The sequence below is a fragment of the Desmodus rotundus genome, chromosome 10 (genome assembly GCF_022682495.2).
Source record: "Desmodus rotundus isolate HL8 chromosome 10, HLdesRot8A.1, whole genome shotgun sequence".
NCBI classification, from domain to species: domain Eukaryota; kingdom Metazoa; phylum Chordata; class Mammalia; order Chiroptera; family Phyllostomidae; genus Desmodus; species Desmodus rotundus.
In genome coordinates, this window is record NC_071396.1 from 53,403,273 (window position 1) to 53,423,900 (window position 20,628).

At 41.2% G+C, this 20,628-nt stretch overlaps 1 protein-coding gene across 9 annotated transcripts in view; it reads left to right on the forward strand.

The window, feature by feature from the left end:
• ARHGAP26 (Rho GTPase activating protein 26) overlaps positions 1 to 20,628 on the forward strand; it is a 451,541-nt gene that overhangs the window by 194,683 nt on the left and 236,230 nt on the right. For all 9 annotated transcript variants that reach the window (XM_045183872.2, XM_045183873.2, XM_045183874.2 and 6 more), the window contains one exon: positions 653 to 731. In XM_045183872.2, the coding sequence (XP_045039807.2) occupies positions 653 to 731 (79 nt within the window). The remainder of the gene's footprint in view (positions 1 to 652; positions 732 to 20,628) is intronic.

Here is a 20,628-nt window from a genome sequence, read left to right on the forward strand (position 1 = left end):
TGCATGCTTTCTGGAGGGTTTGTGCTCAATGTGAAAGAGCAAGCAGATTTCAGCGAGAGGGTGAAAGAGCAAACACATGGAAAGAACTTAGCACCTGATATATGGCAAGTATTCACTTAAAGAATACTGTGCATTTAATATAATCATAATTACAAGGCCGATTACCTCAATAAAACTTCTCCATCTCAAAAGCAGTTTAGAAGCATTGGACTAGCTATTAGACTGAAATCAGTCCAGCTTGGATGTTTTGCCTTCTTTTATCTCAAGTCCATATACTTATTTATTGCACTTGTACTATGAGTAAAGCACTCTGTTAAGCATTTTGGAGAACAGGAATGAACAAGATCTCAAGGAATAAACAAGGTCTAAAGGCATCACTTTAATTATCTATTTTCCTTATCTGTAAGTAGAGTCGTATCTTCTATATTTCTTCCTACCTCCCTGGGGCATGTGGGCTTATTGGGAGGGACTTGGGACCATGCCTTTGCTTTCTGAGACTGGAAGATCATGGCTCAGAAAAGCCAAGGGGGGGTGGCTCTCTTTGTGCTGTTAGCCAGAGGGACCTCTCCTATGCCATGGGTGCTTCTTTAAGGTTCGCCATCATTGGGATCTCTCTACCCAGGTTCATATCCGTGTCTTTCTTTCTCTGCAGGCCAGGGGTTATCACCATGCAGGCGCTGTCAGAAGAGGACCGGAGGCTCTGGATGGAAGCCATGGATGGCCGGGAACCTGTAAGTACAATTCAGGGAAGTAGAGCAGGAATAAAGGTCCTGAGTTGTGCGTTGCTTCCCTATGCATTGATTGTTGCTGGTGCTCCAAAGCCTTGGGGGTCTGAAGACCAATGTACTGGAGGGAGTTTTGGTTTTTTTTTTTTAATTCCTGGGCTGATGTTTGTAGATGTTGATTTTGCTTCTGTGTGGGTGCTGTCCCTGTGCTTCTGCCTCTCCTTCTAAGATGTGGGTTCTGCATGACACTGTACTAGAACTCCCCCTTGGCTGAGGCAATTGTAGCACCCCTCAGTCTCTTAGAGGAGCCAGAGTCTAGCTGTGCTTACTGAATATTTATTCATGCCTCCATGAAATAGGATGCAACGCGTTATTTCAGTCCCATTTTATTGGGATAAAAGTGTATACAGATTATGCAGTATATTTTCTCACCCCCTTCTGATTCAGCCTCTCTTTGCCATAGCAGCCCACATCCCGTTATACACAGTGAGATTATTAGGGCTGATGGAGGGGGTTTAGTCTGGTAATGTGATCCATACTCCCATTTCAGAGATGCTGGCCTCTGGTGGGTGATGTAATCTTGTGGTTTTCCTGCATCTTGTGACTTGTAAAACCGTGCAAGAGCTCTGGGGAAGTCCCTCCAGTCCAGTAGTCATCTTATCTTGATGCCAAAGATATCACCTCCAGAGTTCAGCAAATCCGCAAGGTTGCAGAAATCCTAAGAGGGCAGTTTGACTGTGTCCCACAAGTAAAAGATAAAGAGAATTCACACTGTCAGAGGGCCAATAATTATTACTTGTGAAAGCACTACCCAGAGGGGGAGATGTGTGCAAGGGACATCAGACCAAGGCCTTCACCGACTGTAGAGCTCTCTGTGTCAAGCTGGGTGTCCAGTAGAGATGATTCCAGTTCATTTGTGTGGTTTTTCTCTTAGCCTACCCTGGTTTGGTGATCTGTATGGATTAATGCACCTTTCTACTCAGCTGTTTTTTATACAAATAATGGAACTCAGTTCAATCAACTAAGCATAAACAAATAACAAGTGTTTGCCTAACATCTAATGATAGAGAGCACAATTTAAAGAATTATTTAAAGATTTTGACACAGTTTTCTAAACTCTAGTTAAATATTTCATCTGAATTCTTCTCCTGGGCTAAAATATAAGATATTTCTTGTTTCCCTCAATATGTTGTTACTGATAGAAACTTTCTCAAAAGCAGGTACACATTTCTACATTTAGGGCTTTGTGGGCACAATAGCTGCTTGATTTCAGAGGCCTTTTGAAGCAGTTTCCTGAGTAGTCCTTCATCTTTGACATTATCATCTATCATTAGATGAGCACTTTTTGGGGGTGTAAGGCACCTCTCTTTGATTTGACACATCTCTTAAACCATTTATTTCTCTTAGTTCCTTACCATTTCACGGGTGAGGAAACTGAGGTTAAGTCACTTGCCCCAAGTTGTACAGATATAAGTAGCTATATTAGTAGGGTACAGGCTAAGTTGCCATAACAAAGAGACTTTGAAGTGCAGTGGCTTAAATAAGATGGAAGTTTATTTCATCCTCAGTTCCCAGAAGTGAGCAGTCCATGCTTGCCAGGGTCATCTGTCATCCTCAACCGCAGCTTCCCAGGTTGTCCTGGTCATTGCCATTTTCCAACCAGATAACGGAGATGAAAATGCCCAGGACCCAGAAGGTGCACACACCACTTTCACTGGATCATGCATAATGATACGGCCACATCCATCTGCAGAGGAGGATGGGAAATCGAAGCTATGCATAAGCAGCCATGGGCCTAGCCAGTCCCCAGGGCATCTTCACACTTCAAGGAAGAAGAAGAGAAAGAATACAGTGGTGGGGTGGTTAATAGCCTTCACCACAGTGGCAAAGCTAGAATTTGAACCCATGTCTAGCCCTAACCATAATTGATACTCATCTTTAATAGAGATAACATGTTAAATTTCCTTCTAAGAAACCTTAGTTAATTTTTACAATACTTTCTCTGACTCCTTTGAATTATTTTTCAATGTGTAGGGGGAGAAATACCCAGGAAGAAATAGTATACCCTGTCAGGGCATACTATTCTTACTGTGGATAAAGAACTCAGTACTTTTGGTATTTTTCTTGTTTTGTTTTTTGTCTACAAAAAGCTGAGATTTTAAAGCTGCTTTACGAACTCCGTTTTGGGCCTGTCTGTCCTCCCTCTCCCCACCACTCGAAATTTGTTCTCTGTCAGTATGGAATTGGTCTGCTTACTAATCACTTCAGTTTTCCTGTAGATTAACATCTGGCTTCAGCAGATGGAAAGCTGTGTAGTTGAAAGAAGCATTTCCTCGCTCCAGAACGTACACATTAAAACAAGTTTAAACACAAAATAGTTCTGTTTCTAAACATAATATAACATTATTTTCTCACAGGAGCATATAGCTTGCATTTAAAACTACACCTCTGTGTGATTTCCAGTTCCCCAAAGAGAGAGATAAATACAGACAAGTGATGACTGTGTAATTGGTGGGAATATTAGGCTTAATTTTTTATCTCATTGCCGGGGCCTGTAGGGAACATAACTGGTGATATACACCCAGTAGACAATTAGCAGCTCCAGTTTTAATCACCGTCTCCCTAATTAGCTAAATCTGTTCTCTTGGGAGTTTTGGCGTTGGCAAGGGAACAGACATCTTTTTCTCTAGTTGGTCTAAGAGAGTTCCCCTCAGTTTAGGGAGACGTTAATGGTGGCACCTACCCTTGTTTTTATATTTCTACCCCAATTGATCTGTGATTGATTATTCACAGTGTTGGATTGGGGGAGTAATTTTGATTTCTATCCTTTTTGTTCTTTCATTGTTCAAGAACACCTCAGGATGGTTATTGGTTAAAAAAAAACCCTTAATGAACCCCAAATCAGTTGATTTTACAATGACATTGTAGTCTGAAGAAATGTCAAAATGTCTTTATGTTATTGATGGAGAGATGATGTAGGAAGAAATTAGAGCTGTGTTACCTACAATGAGCATTATGGATTGTATCTGTGTAGTGAATTTGAATTCAAATGATGGAAACCCAGGTCAAACTTGTGTAGGAAAAACCTGGATTGATGGACTTACATAACTGGAAAATATTGGAGCCTACCAAATCTGGCCCATCTGAATATCATTTTTGGTGTTGGTTTCTTCTTTTCCGTTGACTTCATTTCCAGCGGTTTCTTTCCATGTCGTGGTGGTATGCTTCCTCACTGTTTCAGGCTTGTATTTTATTATCAAGAACAGGGAAACTCTTTCTGTAAGGGGCCAGATAGTAAATATTTTAGGTTTTGCAGCTACTCAACTTTGCTGTTGTAGCTCAAAAGCAGCCATGGATAATATGTAAATGAATGGGCATGGCGATGTTTTAATAAAGCTTAGTTTACAAAACCAGGTAGAAAGCCAGATTTTAGTCACGGGCCATTGTTTGTTGATCTCTGATTTGTAAGTCAAGTGCAAAGAGAGTTTATATAATTCCAGAGTCATCTCATATTTGAATTGAACTAAATACTTGGACTAGAGGATGGATAGAGGAATTAACCATACCTGACTCACTTGTTCACTGCATTGGTACTTCATCAATGGTGGGAAAAGGTTGATTTCCCCTGAGGGAAAACCACAGCATTGCTACATGAGGAAGGGGGTGACACACTGGGTGGGCAAAAATCACACAGTTTTTCCCTACTCTGATATCCAAATTTTATCCATCATAGTACTGGAATCCTAGCCAGTGCATTAGAGAAAGAAAATAAAATAAAAGGCATATAGATGTGAGTCTATAACTATACAAAAACCTCAACAAGCTACTAAGCTACCTAGTCAGATAAAGCTGTGAAATGATTCTGCTGGATTTTCTTCTTTTTCTCTTAAGTCTGGGTTGGTAAGCTATAGAATCACCATTACAGCCACATAAGCTTTCGTTTTAACCTTCTGTGGCCATTGTTGAAGTCTTGGGAATACATGACTTTCCGTATTAAATTGGACATGGCAGCCTTTGTTCCAGGTGCGTAAATGTTATAGCGAAGAGAAATTTCAGAGATAGCAAATTTTCTTTTGTCAGTTCCTAATAACTAAATTTTGATTTCTTTTTCTCTTCACACATTGATAGTAAGCACATTTGCTAAAAGCAAGCAGATTAAAATCACTACTAGTTCCCCATCATTGCCAACTCATACACACTCAACCTGAAGTATTCTCTCTCCACTATGGAAAGATGACTCAGCAAGTCAGTGAGACTAATAGGTAACCTAGAACCTCAGAGCTAGGGCCAGCCTCTTTAAACTATGTTCCCATATAGGCCTTTGGCTGTGTTTAGTGGTGTCTGTCTGGAAATGCTTCTGTTACTTCATCTTTTAGAGGTTTTAGTCCTCCTTCACATCCCCAAGGATTTGTTAGGGAAATTAACTATTTCTTCACTTTGAGCCAATATATGAATTTCTTCTGACAGCCAGAAGGTTAGAGGATTGGCAGATGCCAGAATTATGTGAATTAAATTAGGAAGAAACAGATGGTATATATGGCATCAAAGATTACATGTAAATCCATGTACTAGTTTGAAACTATGAAATTGCCAGCTTTGTAAGTCAAAAGTAGCCAGATACTGAGGGTTTCATACGGCTCCACCTCCTAGCTGTGCAGCAGAAAGAAGTGCATACCTCGGCTAGTATCACACTCTCATTTACAGGACAGGAAACACTGCCTAAAAAGGCCAGTCGGTTGCTTATCTTGAGTAGCTAATCGGGGTCTCCTAGCTTCTAGCTGTGCTATTTTACTACCACCGACACACTGCTGGATTATTGGGAAGCCATAGTTAAATGGTACGTACCCTCACTTTTAAATGGAGCTACCCTGTTGTAGTTACTGCAGTGGAAGAAGGGAAAAGGAAGGGGAAACTAAGGAAAAACCACTTCTGGTAGGAGGACAAGACAGTATGGCTTCCTTCTGCTCACCTCCATTTAACGAAATCTTCTTTTTTAGTCCCTGTGGACTTTGAGACTGAACAAATGTGCCCTTCCCTTGCCTTTCTCCACTGTGCCCCAACTCTAGACCCAAGATCTCTAAGAGCTCTGAGAATAAATGGGCAGTTGCATTGCATCTTATGTCCTGCACCTGATGTGTGAAAGCCTGAGCTGTTAGAGTATGTAAAGAAAACAAGTAAGAATGATTACTGTTCAGTTCCCAGGATCAGAGGCAGAACGTCATGGTGGTTAACAATGTGGGCCGAGGCAGCCTGAGTGTAATTCCCTACTCACCACTACTGGCTCCCTAACACTGAAAAATGACCTAGTCTCTGTGAGCATGTTTCTTTGCCTGCAAAATGGGTACGATAATAATAATAATACCTTCCTATAAGATTGTTGTGTGGGGATCAACATATATGTATCATGCTTAGCACAATATATATGGTGAAGTGCTTATTAAAAGTTAGTTCTTACTGCTGTTTTTTTGGAGAAGGGCATCCCTGGATTCTCTCTCTACCTCCATTTCTATATTGCTCCACTTATTTCAGCACAGAGTTTATTTAAAGCTGCCTTGCCCGAACTCACCAGAGTGCACAGCAGGGACTGCTTTCTCTAGGATGGAAAATGTGACTTCATTTAGCTGTGAGGCTGAACCTTTAGGCAATGGGTGGAGGAGCAGGAAGTAATCTTCAGTCCCCTTCACTATGACAGCCCTGGCCTGGTGGTTTATAATCCCAGCTGTATGGTAAAGTAAGTGATCGAATGAGTATGTTTGGTTAAGGAGGTGTGGAGTGAAGTTGTTACGCTATTGGGTAATGATGCAGGCCTTGCTTCTTTATCAGTGGAATGATGATTTGGAAGATCAGTTCTTCCCATTTTGTGGAAGCTGTCTTTGTAATGTCACTTGGTGTGAACTGATGATGAGTCTGAAAGTAAGGCCTCCAGTTTGCTTTCTGTTTCTCCACCTCCCACTCCTTGGCCCCAAGCTGCTGGGAAATTGGATTATACCTCCATATCACCTTGCTTGTGTTTCTCTGTGTACTTATTTCTACTCATGTACATCTAGAAATAAAATGTTTTGTAGAATTTTTGACACGGTGTAGTTTTACTATAGGTTATTAAACCTTTAGTCTTTGACATTTAGGTGGTTTTCAGCTTTTCATTACATGATTACAAACAACGATGTAATGAAAATCCTTGTAAGCACTTTATTGTCTATTTATTTTAGTGTCTAGGATGCATACCAAATGGAACTGCATGTTGAATGGTATGTGCATTTAATATTTTAATAGATATCAACAAATTACTCTCTCCACAAAAATATACCAATTTATACTTCCTCCAGTCAGTTATGAGGAAGCCTATTTTCTCCACACTTTTGCTAACACTGCATATTATGAGTCTTGGCATGTATGAGAATCAATGGTGGAAAATTGTATTTTGTTTTCATTTGCATTTGTCAAATTACTAATTAGATTGAAAATCCTTATATTTCTGAGCCATTTATATTTCTCCTTTTTTTAAATACAGTGATATTCTAGCCACTGTCCCTGCTATCAGGTTTGGAGTGGTGACTAACCAGGGGCACTCCTCCCCCAGCCGAGCTGCTGCTCTCTTGGTTCATTGGGCTCAGTGGTCCGAAGGGGAACCCAAGGATCCTCTGTACCTCTCTGTTCTCATAATAGTTTGCAACCTGTTGGACTTCCCCAGCTGCTACCAATGTCCTTCTAACTCCTAAGTAAAAAATGCCCCCATACTTCTCAGCTACAGGAGCTGCAGTTTCTAGCAGCTGTAAGGGTTCCAAGCCCAAGAACCCTAAGATAGTTATGCCCCTCCACCTGGCTGATGTGCCATTTCAGCCCTTCTACCCATGGTTGTATCTCAGAGCAAAGGTAGAAGATGCCTGTCACACTCTCTACTTATTCCAGAGGGCAGTTTTGTTCTGTCCCTACCTATATTGTTAAGTCTGCATGCAATTTCAGGTTTTCTGGAAGTTCCTTCTCCTGTTTGCATGGCCTAGCTTAACTACTTCTGAACCTCTGAAGAAGTTGGCATGAGCTAGGCTGAAACCCTGAAGGTTTCTGTTGCCAGTTTGAGTCAGAATTAAGGCAAAATTAAGAGTTCCCTGCTTTGTTTCCTCTGTCTGGAAGATGATATTTTTGCAAGGTAAGAATTTATCACAGGCTCTATTGTGTGTATATGTGTGCTACTTTTTTAACTTTTCATTTTGAAATCATTTCGGACTTACAAAAATGTTGCAAAAGTATAAGAATTCCAGAATATCCTTTATCCAGGTACCCCTGATGTCAACATCTTACATAACTGCGGTGGTGTAATTATGAAACCACCATATTAACACTGATACAGTATTATTATCTATTTTACAGATCTCAAATTGTGTCATTTGTCTCACCGATGTATTTCTTCTGTTCCAGAGTTTCATCCAGGATCCCACATTGTATTTTGTTGTCACAACTTCTTAGTTTCATTTAACCTGGGACAGTTTAGAGGTTTGGCTTATTAAAGAACATTACAATCAGCAGAAGCCCAGGTAGTTCAGATTCCGCATTAGGAGAGCATCCTGTCTCTGTTCCTGTGTTTGGGTGTATTTGGGGACTGTTGTTAGTATGCTCCCTCCATCTAGGTAATCATTCATATCTGTCCACAGTCAAACCACCTATGTTTCTCTCTGTCTTCTCCCAAAGGCTCTCCGATATATATTTAATCTCATGTCGTAAATTGTCTTATAAAACATCAATTTGTTTTGCACATTTTGCCTTCCACTCTGTCTACTCACATCATATATTCTTCCTTGCACAATTTACTGTTTATTATCTATATTATAGCTGTTGCTTCAAAGACATCTGAGGGCTATAATATGGTCTTATTAGACATTCTGTAGCGTGACCTCCCACCTCTAGAAACGGCACCGATTATTGTTGGCCTCTCGCAGATGCTATGACAGTGATTCATGGGAGTGGAGATTATGGTTGGATTAGCTTCAGTTTTTTCCCTGCCTCTGTGGGAAAAACAGTTGATAAAAAAAGATCTTTTTGGGAGTGACTTTGTTCTTCTGATTGAATGATTGAACTGGCTGTAACTTTCTCTTCCACTCTAAAAGCCAGAAAATGGTCATATTTATTAGTGGTCAAATCAAGGATATCACTTAAAAAATATATTGACAGAAGGAGCTGGAGGCATTTTGAATATTAGGAAATCTATGAATTAGGTTGTATTCTTTGTGCTGAGGTGTGGAACAAGATAAGCATTTTTGAAAAATTATCCTTGGGTTTGCTAAATTGGGCTCAACTGTGGCTCATGGTGCCAATGTGACCTCATTCTTTTTAGGTGTGTTCCCAAAAACCCTGCCCATGATCCTGGAAAAAAACACCAGCACAAGTAAACACATCCTAAAAGCAAAGCCATTTTCTAGTATGGTTTTAAAAATCTTCCTTTTTGGTCATCCAGAAAACAGTGCAGACATGTGGTCTACTGGTTACAGCCAAAGGCCAAGCGGAAGGAGCACGGCCCTGGCCGGACCCCAGCCAACTGCCATTGCTCCTGTGCGCTGTGTGGTCTTGACCCAGGGCCCAGAAAAACGAGATTCCCTCCATCTTTACCTCTTCGTTTTTAAAAGCAAAAAAGAGAAGGGAGTAAAGGGAACCAGAAACTGAGCTAAGATTCCTTAAACAGGTTAGAAATATACCCTCTTATAATTAATCATTGCTAATTAGTTTTGTTTACCCCATTAATCTAAAAAGAGCTTTACTTCAGTCAGACTAAGGAAATCATCAAGCTGCTTGGGGTAAATTGACATGGATTTTTTATTGGAGGGGGGAGGGAATGCCTAGTGATGACATGTATTGGAGTACTTTTTAACTCTCTCTCTCGGAACTACTTTGCTGAAATCAATGCCATCTTTCTCCTAGTAGTTGTTGGCTATGCTGCCAGGCATCTGAAAGGATAAAGATTCTTTGCTTTGGCAGCGCATCCATCTAGTTCATACCTTTGTGTGTTGTCATCCCAGGAAGGTAATTTACTGAGGACAGGGATTAATCCTATCCTTTTTGCCTTTCATATTATCTACCTAAAGTGCTTAGTAGAGTTCTGTGAGACATAATAAGTGTTACAGAACAGACTGGGGAGGGGGTGAACGATATACTACTATTACTGAAAGGATCCCCCCTTTCTCTCTGGGGGTCCCCTCCCACCTACTAGGTTCGCCTTGCCCGCCGCCAGGGAGAGATGTCTCTTAATGCCAGAGACTGGTGAAAAGGAAAGGAATTATTTATTTAAAAGCTATACAGACTTAGAGTAGTGACTTAATGTCTTCATTGAAATACTAAAGTCCTTTAGAATACACACAGACGCACACAGTCCTTCCTTCTCCCTCTGCCCAGTCCGGGTTCTGTATCTCAGAAAAACAAGTAGAAGTCCGTGATTCAGGCTCCCAGCACCATCCGCTGTGTCACCACCATGATCTCTAGTTAATCCAAAACCATGTGGCACCTTCTCATGGCCCACCAGCAAGAGTCCTTTCTCCCCTTTTCTTCCAGGCAAAGTCTCTCCTGCTTCCTAAGCCCCGTGGTAAAAGGGAGCACCCCAAAGCCATGTGGTCGTGACTCTTGTCAAAGCCATGGGGTCCCCACTCTGCCAAAGCTGCATGGTTCTTCCCTGGGTATGGCTGCCGCTCCGGCGTTTTAAATCCCCGCACCAGTCTTCTTCTGCAGCCCCATTTCTGACTCCTGCAATCAGTTACACCTGCCAGCATTTCTGTATTCTTCCAGCTTTACTGGACTGAGGGCAGGTGTGGCCCCATGGCATGGAGCCAGTCTTCTCCAAGCTCTCATGCAGGTGCTATAACCAGGGGGAGTTGCCTCCCAGTTATATCTTGGGTGGAAGTCACTTCCATCCCCCTGGCTCAAAGCATGGCCCCAGCTATTTAACATATCTATGAAACCAGTTAAAGGTTATAGATATGTTAAATGACCACTCCAGAGGTTATCTGCACAGCTGTTGCTATACAAAACAGCCCTAATGGCCCTGCTCCACGTGTCCCTCCAGCTCAGGCTTGTAGGGGGTGGGGGGTGAGGACATCCTATATGTATCTTTTTAACATTTCCTGGACACCTTGAGTTCTGGACCCCATTATAAATCCCTATTTGGGCCCCCCCTCTTGGCTGCACCCTGTTACATAAGTACTCATTGCTCATTGAATTAACTTTGAGGCAATGATTTGAGCTGGGTTCTGTTATATAATCTACAGTTGAATTCATTTGTTGACTGCCTTGGGGTAATTACTGGGGCACTCTAAACAGAAATCCATGAAGGCAAGGATCTTGACTTTGGGTTTTCACTATATCTACAACACCTAGAACAGTCCCAGGCCAAGACCACTGAGCCTGGTGATTGGGAATTCATATTCAGAAAATATTGTTTGAGTGAGTGAACGAATGAATAAAAAAACCAAACAAACAGATACCCTGGGGTGTGTTTCTCTTTTTAACCACAGGCTTTGAACTTACTATATTTAGTTCCATGCTGCCCAAGACTTCTCCACTTCTTAGTGATTGTAATGGCAGAAACCAGTGTGCTGCACCCGAGAAAGTCTCAGGTTAGAAGGCTTATTAGAGACTAGGGATCTAGTATTGGTTGAGAAGTTTGTAATCTTTTAGTTATTGTATACTCTCTGTAACATCAACAATAAATTTAAGATGTATATATGAGTATGTACATATGTAATAATAGTATATTGAAAGGTTTTCTTAGGCTCCCCCGAGGAATAAAAGCCGATCAGCCACAAAAATAGGGAGTACAGAGCTTTATTTGGGGTTTGCGCTCCTGGAGGATGAAATTCTCTGGTCCTCAGTGGGGGCCGGAGAAGTCGTATCCTGCCTGGAACCTGGTGGAGCTTTATACACCAAAATTCTGATTGGCTCCCCTCGAGGGCTAGGGGTTGGTCTCCTGGAACAAAGCTGCGATCCATCATTGGTGGTTCCCCTCGAGCTCCTGCTGTCAGTCGGATATCCCCACCCATCCTGATATTCTGACATCTTTGATAGGATAAGGGGCGGGCTTAGGTTGCCAGGGGGATATCCCCGCCAACCCTAACATATATACATGTACTTTTGTGTGTGTGTGTATTTTTAAAATTTCTTGCTCTCTGCTGGTTTTCCTTGAATTTATGAAAAGTGCATAATTGTGCTCAGAGCTCTAGTTCCTGGTAGTCAGGTTGCCATATTGTGAAAGGAACTTTGACCACCGGAATCCTTGTGACCATGCTGAAGGAGCTACAACTTGGTAGGTGAGGGTGATCTCAGCCTTCCATTTCCTGAGGTGATTCCTTTACTTTGGCCTGCTCTTTAGAATTTACAAAATATATACCCTAAGAAATGGTACATGTGTACGCACATATGAGCACACAGCCTCACCCCCACCCCGCCATGAGGAGGCCCGGCAGAGAAGATGGCAGTAGTCATTTCCACAACTTGGTTTTACTCTGTACACGGACTCCTGTTGTCTTAGTTCACTCTGCTGGTAGTAGTGAAAGGGTTAAAATGTATGGGCTTGGGAGGCAGCCATCCTGAGTTTGAAACCTGCTGTGAAGCCTTCAGCAATTTACTCACCTTCTCTGAGCCTTAGTTTGCCCAGCTATGAAATGGGGAGAGTAAAAGTACTTAAGAAATTCGAGGAGTTATTTTATATATATTATTTTACATTCTGTTATTCAAAGACAGAAACAGCTCTTTGCTTTGAGGGAGCTCAGTCATTTCCATTTCCACAGACAACTGGCTATTCCTGTACTTGCTTGTTGGCTTTTATTAAGATGGAAGCAGGCACAATGGCACAGAGAGGATATAGCTTTTAACACCTCCCCCCAACCAGTGCATTTAAGTTGTGCTTTGGTCTAGTTTGGCAAGTTGAGCATCCTGCACCATTCCAGATTTCCCTCACTGGAGCCCCACTGCCGCTCTCCTTCATTGACATATGAGAGGATGTAAGCTTCTCTTCAAAATTTTGGTCCTCTGGAATTCAATTCAGTGAATGTTTATTGCGTGTAAACTATGTACCAGGTACTGTATGGGTGTTGAGAGAGTTAATGAGCAAACAGATTAGGCACTTGCCCTTGTACCATAAATAGTTTTCTCTTTCATTTGCTTGTACCTTTTCCCAATCTTGTGTACTGAAGTGGTTAGTTGTTTTAAAGTGAACAACCTCCATGCAAAAAGTCTCTCTGCACTGAGTGTATATGTATATATGGTAGTCCATAGCTTCAGAGCCCCATTCCTCATAGGTTTGGAGCTTTCAACAGCCCATTTCTAGCACCTGCTTGTTTCACCACCTCCTTCCTCTCTAAGTGGTAGGGCTCTTGAAGTCCTGAAACTGGAAGACACTGTCTGTGTCATGCTAGGTCAGTGTTTCAGGATTGCCACAATCAAGGCAGCCTGTCTTACATGGACTATGTTCTTTTTTTTATTCCTTTTTTTTTTTTTTTAGTGAGGTGGAATGTGGAGTATCAGTTGGCAAGAGACTGGCTAAGAATTATGCTGTCCCTTTTCCCCTAGAAGATACAGTGACTAGATCTTATTTCTGCCTGAAGGTGGGCTTCAACTGTCTGCCTGGGATGGGGCCACAAGCTATGACTTTCTACAGAATCTTGGTTGGCAGGTCCATTTGTGGATGGTTACCATTGCTAGAATTGTTTTCTTCAGACCTGAGTCTCTACTGCTATCTGATCATAACTCTTCTTTTCTTTTTCTTTATAAGAGATTTGGAAAACATTATGTGTTCTAGTCCTGCATGTTCTAATCTCTGGGGAAGGGCATAGAGACGTTGGGAAATATTGTTAAAGACCACTAGACGGTAGTCAGGAAACATTAATTCCATTCTTCCTATGAAATAGAAGACTTTTAGGCCCTGTAATAGAATGTTTCTCAAGACTTACTACAATATTCATCCAATTTGGAGCCCAGATCAGGCTGTGGCTTTTTTCTCTCCTCCTATGGTCATGGTCTTGGCTGAGACTGGATCTACCCCCTTGGCTTCTGATAGAGTCCCTCTGTTCTTATAATTGGAAATTCCCGAGGTCACCTCTCCTCTGGGTTGCCAGTATGTTTTCTAACAAGTTGATGGATTACCCTTTCCACTCAACTCCAACCCTCTGGAGTCATTCAGTTGGTCCTTTCTCTCCAGCTCTCTGTTTTCTGTCTATCCTAAAACACTCAGCTTCCAGTTAGTCCAGACTACCTGTTTTCCACTGGGATCTCTACACTTCTCTCTTGGGAACTTGCCAGGTCCTCCTGCCTAGATCAGCAGCTTTTTCCAATGGCACAGCATCTGGCACATAGTCTACTCAGGACATGTTGAGAAGGTGGGTCAGACTTGACTAGTGGCCAGGGATGATAGAACATGAACTCAGATGTGTTTCAGGTGTTTTGATACACCCATTTTGTGTCTTTATGGGGACATTGAAGTGTCTGTCTTAGGGTTTTTTTTTTTGTCTGTTTATGCACATGAAGTATTTTCTGTTAAATTTGACATAGGGTTAATTCTTGTATTGCTTAAATGTCATCATTTCAAAGGCACACTATCAATTTAATAATCACTTCTGGGAAGAAAGGAGATATTTTATTAAATATAAACAAGGATTATATGATGCATTCCACTTCCAGGAAAAGTGTGTTGGAGAAAAATTATGTAGACAGGAGGCTTTTTTGGAGAAGGGAGATCAGAAACTCTTTTAAAATTTCAGTGACTGTTATACTATCTAACAAAATATGATTGTACCTGGAAAAGAAATTTTGGCATAACATTTATGGAGGTTTATAGTTCCTTTGAATCCACCCAGGTTACAAATCTCTGGTATCAAGTATGGTAGGATAGTGTGTCCTTGTTTGACACTGTTAGGAAAGCTCTCCAGGGAATGACTGAAGAAGACATCTTGTAGTGTTTTATATCAGGACCCTTGTTTAGGTTATTAACACTAAAAGACCCTCCAGGCCTCTAATAGGGGAAATGGAAGTAGACTTGACCAGTTGCGGATGTTTATCTCTCCTTGTAGTCTGTCCCTTTGGCCTGGACCACCTGGTGCTATCCCTGTGCAACATGTAGCACACTCCCGGTGAGTCACGTAACCGCTTGGCCCTGCTCGCTTGGGATGCCGGACTCCTGGCTGCGGTGATGAGCGCAGTCCAGCTAGCCCAGCTATTTCTTTAGAACAGTCTCTGGAGGCTTCTTTTATTTAGGACTTTTGAAGACAACAAAGGATCCATTGAGAATGCTGAAACCCACACTGTATAATGAAGCCATGCATAGTTTTAAGCATAATTATGGGGAGAGGGGTCCATGTTTATCTGTGTTCTCATTATCCCAGTCCCCGAAGTTATGAGCTTACCTAGGGAAGCAGAAGTTACGATTAATCGAAAACATGAACTGATGACAGACCACTAATAAAACTAGCCCTCCCTTAACCAGTTCTTCTCCCTGCTCAATACTTTTATTTAGTTTAGGACATCTTGTCTGTGTCCTGGTCTTTCTCTGAATGGCAGGTAAACATTCAAAAGCAAAACAAAGAAAAATTGTAAAAAAAAAAAAAAAAAAAAGCCGAGGGATTTTATGAAGTCCATGGAAATGGTATTGGAGATCTTGAATTATGTGCATGGTCGTGGGCAAAGGAGGACCTGGGGGTACTAGACCAGTTACCAACTGATGAAGAGAAAACATGTGAGGGTGACAATCTGATAGACATGTGAAAGGAAAATGATTTGAATTAAGGGGTTAAGAACGGGCCTTTGGAAAATTGGTAAGGCCCTCAAATGCAGAAATGACCATCTTTTTCATTGTGCTGTTAAAGTCTGACTTGAAGACTATCTTACAGCATTATCATTAAATCTTGTAGGAAAAAGTTATTTCCCATCAACACGTATAGTCAGTTAAGATTTTGTGCATAGGTGAAATAAGAACTTAAATCTTAGTTAAAGGAACTTTATTTTGATTATTTTTATTTCAGTTTTCTAGATAAAGTCCTGATTTGTCCCCCCCTCCCCGCCATTTGGCTATAAAACATTGGCTGTCCTATTATGGATATTGACTTGGTGGCTTTGTCTTTGTACCGGTGATCCTATAGTAATAAGTTCCCATACATGCGTACGATGTATGATAAGCCCTGGGTTTTGCACAGATTTCTAGATCCTCCTCACTAAGAAGAGTTGCTTTTCTGGTTTGATCTTGATTTTTGTTCCTTACTGTTCTGACTCCCTGCTGCCCTGTGTTGGGAAGTATCTTATTGTAGAAAGTGCTTTTTGTAGAAAGTGCTCCAGCACTCTTATGTGACAACTCAGAGTGCAGATTGAAGTACAGGGAATTTAGCAATTGAACTGCTAAGGAAACTTTTACCTATCAAAACATTGCAAATTTCTCTCTCTCTGTCTCCCCCCCCTTCCTCTCCCCTCCTCTCCCTCTCTACCCCCAGCCCCTCCCAGTTTTACACATCATCATTGGCACATGTCCAGATTTTCAGTCTGGAAAGGCACTTAAACTACAGAATAAACTCCACATAGCTTTTCTAAAGAGATTTTTATTTCATAATATTTCAGTTAAGAATGACTTGCAATTTTAATATAACATGAGCGTGTTTAAAGTAACAGAGGGGAATGTGTGTAATAGCCCTTCTTTCTGTTTGAAAATAAAAATCAGTAGTGAAAAATTCAAAGGCTAGATATTAAAATTTGGACCCAGGCCCTCAAGTATATATGGTCATTTTTTTTTTCAGGCTTTAAGTTATGTGTTTAGATATATGTTCTCCCCTCTCCCCCTGCCCCCGATATGGTACCTAGATTATGTTTTAAGTAAGTTTTAGGATTGTGTTGACTCAGCTTTCATGCAAAGCTCTGTGAAATGCCTTGGTATTTAGTTAACTGCAAGATTGAAAAGCCTCTGAGGTACTGTTATAACCAGGACTAAAAATAAATGCAGCAATTACATACTGAATATATTTTAAAATAAGCAGTATTAGCAGATTGTGGTTCTGCAACCTTCCTTAAGTATTGTGACCTTGAGCTATAGGTGTGCTAATACTCGGGAAAATGAATCTTATTTGAAAAGTAAACATATAGAGAAAACTATACATTTGTTTTTACTTTACATTCTACTGTAATAAATGACTACTCTCAGACTGTCAGAGCCGGAAGAGACCTTAACGATCATCGTGAACAGTGTCTTCATTTATAGAAGAAGAAAGGCCCAGAGAAGGAAAATGAATTCCCTGCGGGACCCCACAAGTGCTTACTTGCAGAGTCAAGACTAGAACCCATGGCTGCTGACTCCTAACTTTTTGCTCTTTTCATTATGCTATCCTATTATTTGAACATTTATAAGAATTACATAGTAACGGCTCATTTATTCATTCACTTTGTCATTAATTTGGCAAACTGGATACCCACTTCACCAGTGAATTTTCTATTATTAATTTTCTATTGCGGTGTAACAAATCACCACAAACTTGAGTGGCTTGAAGCAACCTCATTTATTAGGTCTAGTTCTGAGGCTCAGAAAGTCAGCATGGTTTGTTTGGGTTTTCTGCTCAGGCTGAAATCAAAATATGGGCTGGCTGTGTCCTCATCAGGATTCATTGTTCTCTTCCACACTCATTGTGGTGAGGCACAGAATTCAGTTTCTTGTGTTTGTAGAACTTGAGTCCACAATTGCTTGCTAGCCGTCAGCCAGGGCCTGCTCCCACAGCAGAGGCAGCTGCCAGATTCCTTACCAGGTGGCCCCTTCCATTTTTAAGCCATCTCCAGAATGTGGAATCCTTCTTATACTGCACATGTCTTTGACTTTCCCTTGTTCTGCGAGCCTGAGAAAACTCTGCTTTTCAAAGACTCCTGTGATTAGATTAGGTCCATCCAGATAACCTCTGTATCTTAAGGTCAGCTGACTTGGGACTTGAATTACATCTGCAAAACCCCTCATATTAGTACCTAGATTAGTGTTTTTGGATAACTACTGGACAGAAATTTTGGGGGAATCCATCTTTAGAATTCAGCCTACCACATCTAACTTATATGGTGGCCAAATTTTGGATACATCCTACCATCTGTAACATTTTTGTGAACCTTGAAATAAAGGCAACTATAGGGTTTCATCTATTTTTGTGTTTCAAGGGCCTAGTGATGGAAATGGCCTCTAGGCAGTGATAAATGTTACAAATTCCATGCACTTGATTGCATAGAAAAGGCAGAGTCATGCATGACCTGACGGTCATAGCTGAAGTTGTTTGCAAATAAGGCTTTTGGGACAATCTGATGAAGCAAGAGTGATTTTGGTAGCAGAGGAATAATAAATTAGATTATAAAAGCACAATGATCTTAGTTCAGACACCTCTGCCTTCATCATGGATGACAGCAACAAACAGTAATACTGAGCCCAAGTGAACAAGAAAAAGTTAAGTTCCACGTGCTCATTTTAAGAAGAGAAGGTCTGTGATACAATGTGAGAGAAATTCCTATCAAAAGTTTAACATTTTGGCATCTAAAAAGGCTAAGTTTAACAAGAAAAGTAGCCCCTTTAGTGACACCCCAGTGACTTCCCATTCATTTAAAATAAAACCCAAACCTCTGGTGTGTCCAGAAAGGTCAGCCTCATTGGCCATCTTTCTATTCCCGAGCACACCAAGTTCTTTCTCACCTCAGGACCTTTGTACATGCTGTTATGCCTACTGCAGTGTTCTTTCAGTTTTCACATGCCTTTTTATATAGCTCACTCTTATTTCTTCATATCTCAGCCTAAATTGCACATTCTCAGTTTTGTAATTGCCCTATTTATAACATTACTATCTTGCCTCTTCCTAGCCTCTGGTACTTTCTATTACATCATGCTGTGTATCTTCTGTACAGCCTGGTTTGTTTACTTGTTTATGATTTGTCTCTTACTTGCAGAATGTTACTCCTTGAATTTGACCTTCTCTAACTCACCTTTGTCTCCTTGGTGTCCAGATCAGGGCCCCACCATGTAGTGGACACTCAGTCACTATTTGTTGGATGTTAAAGAATTCCAGAGAGGTTAACTGCTCCAGTGTCACAAAGGGAAATCTTGGCGTAACCAGGAGTAGCACTGTTAGTTTTAGGAAATTTTAACCTGTCACTTGACCTATTGCTTTTCCTGATTACCAGTTTGGCAATTGGAATAAGAATGGCTAATGACCAGCTTGAGGTTCTACAGGTAATTTTAGTAAGGGCTAAGATTAGCCTTCCTAACACTTGATAGTTTCAGTTATCAAGTATCATAGGGAACTGGTCTATGTTGAAAATATTCAGCTTTTAGAAAGAAAGGAATCTTTCCTTTCTTAAACAAAATTAAATGATAGTCTTCTAATGTCCCATTTGAAATGTTTCAGTTCACTATTCTTACTCTCATGTTTTTTCTGCTTGTAAGTTAATTCTGTTCCAAATATATTGTTGTCATTTTCAATGTCTGTTAAACAAAAATGGTGACAGATTCATCTCCCAGTGGAAATTGCCACCGGAAAGGGACCAGGGGTGGGATGGGTCTGCCCCAGCACAGCGTGGAATGTGTGGGTTCTTGACTTTGTGAAGGAAATATTTCACAGTGTGAGTCCAGGTGCTTTTGAGAGTATGTTTATTAAAGCTGGGGGCAGTGAAACAAAGGACGGCTTAAGATAGAACAGGTAAGGTCATAGCAACAGGAATGAGCCTAGGTGGAGCTGCTTTAGCACTTTGGAAAGTCACAGAGGCAGAAGAAGTGAGCCAGCTGGGCTGTGTGAACTCAGGAAATAAGTTGCAGAGGCAAAAGGAGGGCCTTTGGAGAGAGGTTCAGGAGTTTAGCCTGGGAGAAGCTGCCACTCCCCACTGCTCCCCTGGTTGCAAGTCTCTGGGAACCCTTAGCTTAGGAGAAATAAAGCAAAGATATATGCATGAGGGAAGCAGAGGGGTGTGGGTGTGCTCAAGAGAGAGTGCACTACACTGAGTCCTTTGTCTTAAGGGTTTTTATCTGTTTTTTAAAGTTGGGAATTTTAGGGGAGTTCTCGGGAGGATCTCAACAGAATATAGATCACCTTTCCAGGTATGTCCTTTAATATGCTAATGCATCAAAATGAGTGTCAGGGTCATTCTCTGATCAGTTTCACCTTCAAAGAATGTCACTGAAGAGGGACGAGGACCAAGGTGGGTCTGCTGTCACGGTTTGGAATGTGTACCAGGGATGTCCAGCCTTTTGGCATCTCTGGGCCACACTGGAAGAAGAGTTGTCTTGGGCCACACATTAATACACAAACAATAGCAAAAACTGATGAGAAAAAAAAAAAGATTTTAAATAAATTTACAATTTTGTGTTGGACCGTATTCATAGCCATCCTGGACCACGGGTTGGACACTCCTGGCACCATTTGCTCCTCAGTGCCCTTGGTTAGGGAAGATAAGACATTAAGATTCATTATCTGGCTGTAAATGCTTGTCCATTTAACTGTCTCAGTTTCCCCATTCCACTTGCCAAGGAATTTTCCTAGCTTCTTACTATGCTGCCTGAGAAATTATATATCTTTTGAACTCTGGCCAATGTTCCTAACCTTCAGCACTTCTTGCTTTATTAAAAATCTTAGTTACCCTTTGAGATACTTAGTGGTTGATATCAAGACCAAATTAATGAGAAACTTTAAAGGTTAAAGCAAAGCAGGAGAGATGCAAGTAGTGGAAAAGTATTCAGAAACTACAGGTTATGCCAGATAGTCGGTTCTCTACTGAATTAGGCTTTCATGTGGACAAGTCCATGGTGACTTTTACCCTGACTGATGTGAAGCTGTGCTGTTAGGTGTCTGTTTGTTTTGCTTTTTTGCATCCTTTAACCCCCCTCCTCAGCTCTCCCTTCTGGAGTCTTCTTGAATAAACAGAAATTCCCAATGTATTGTAT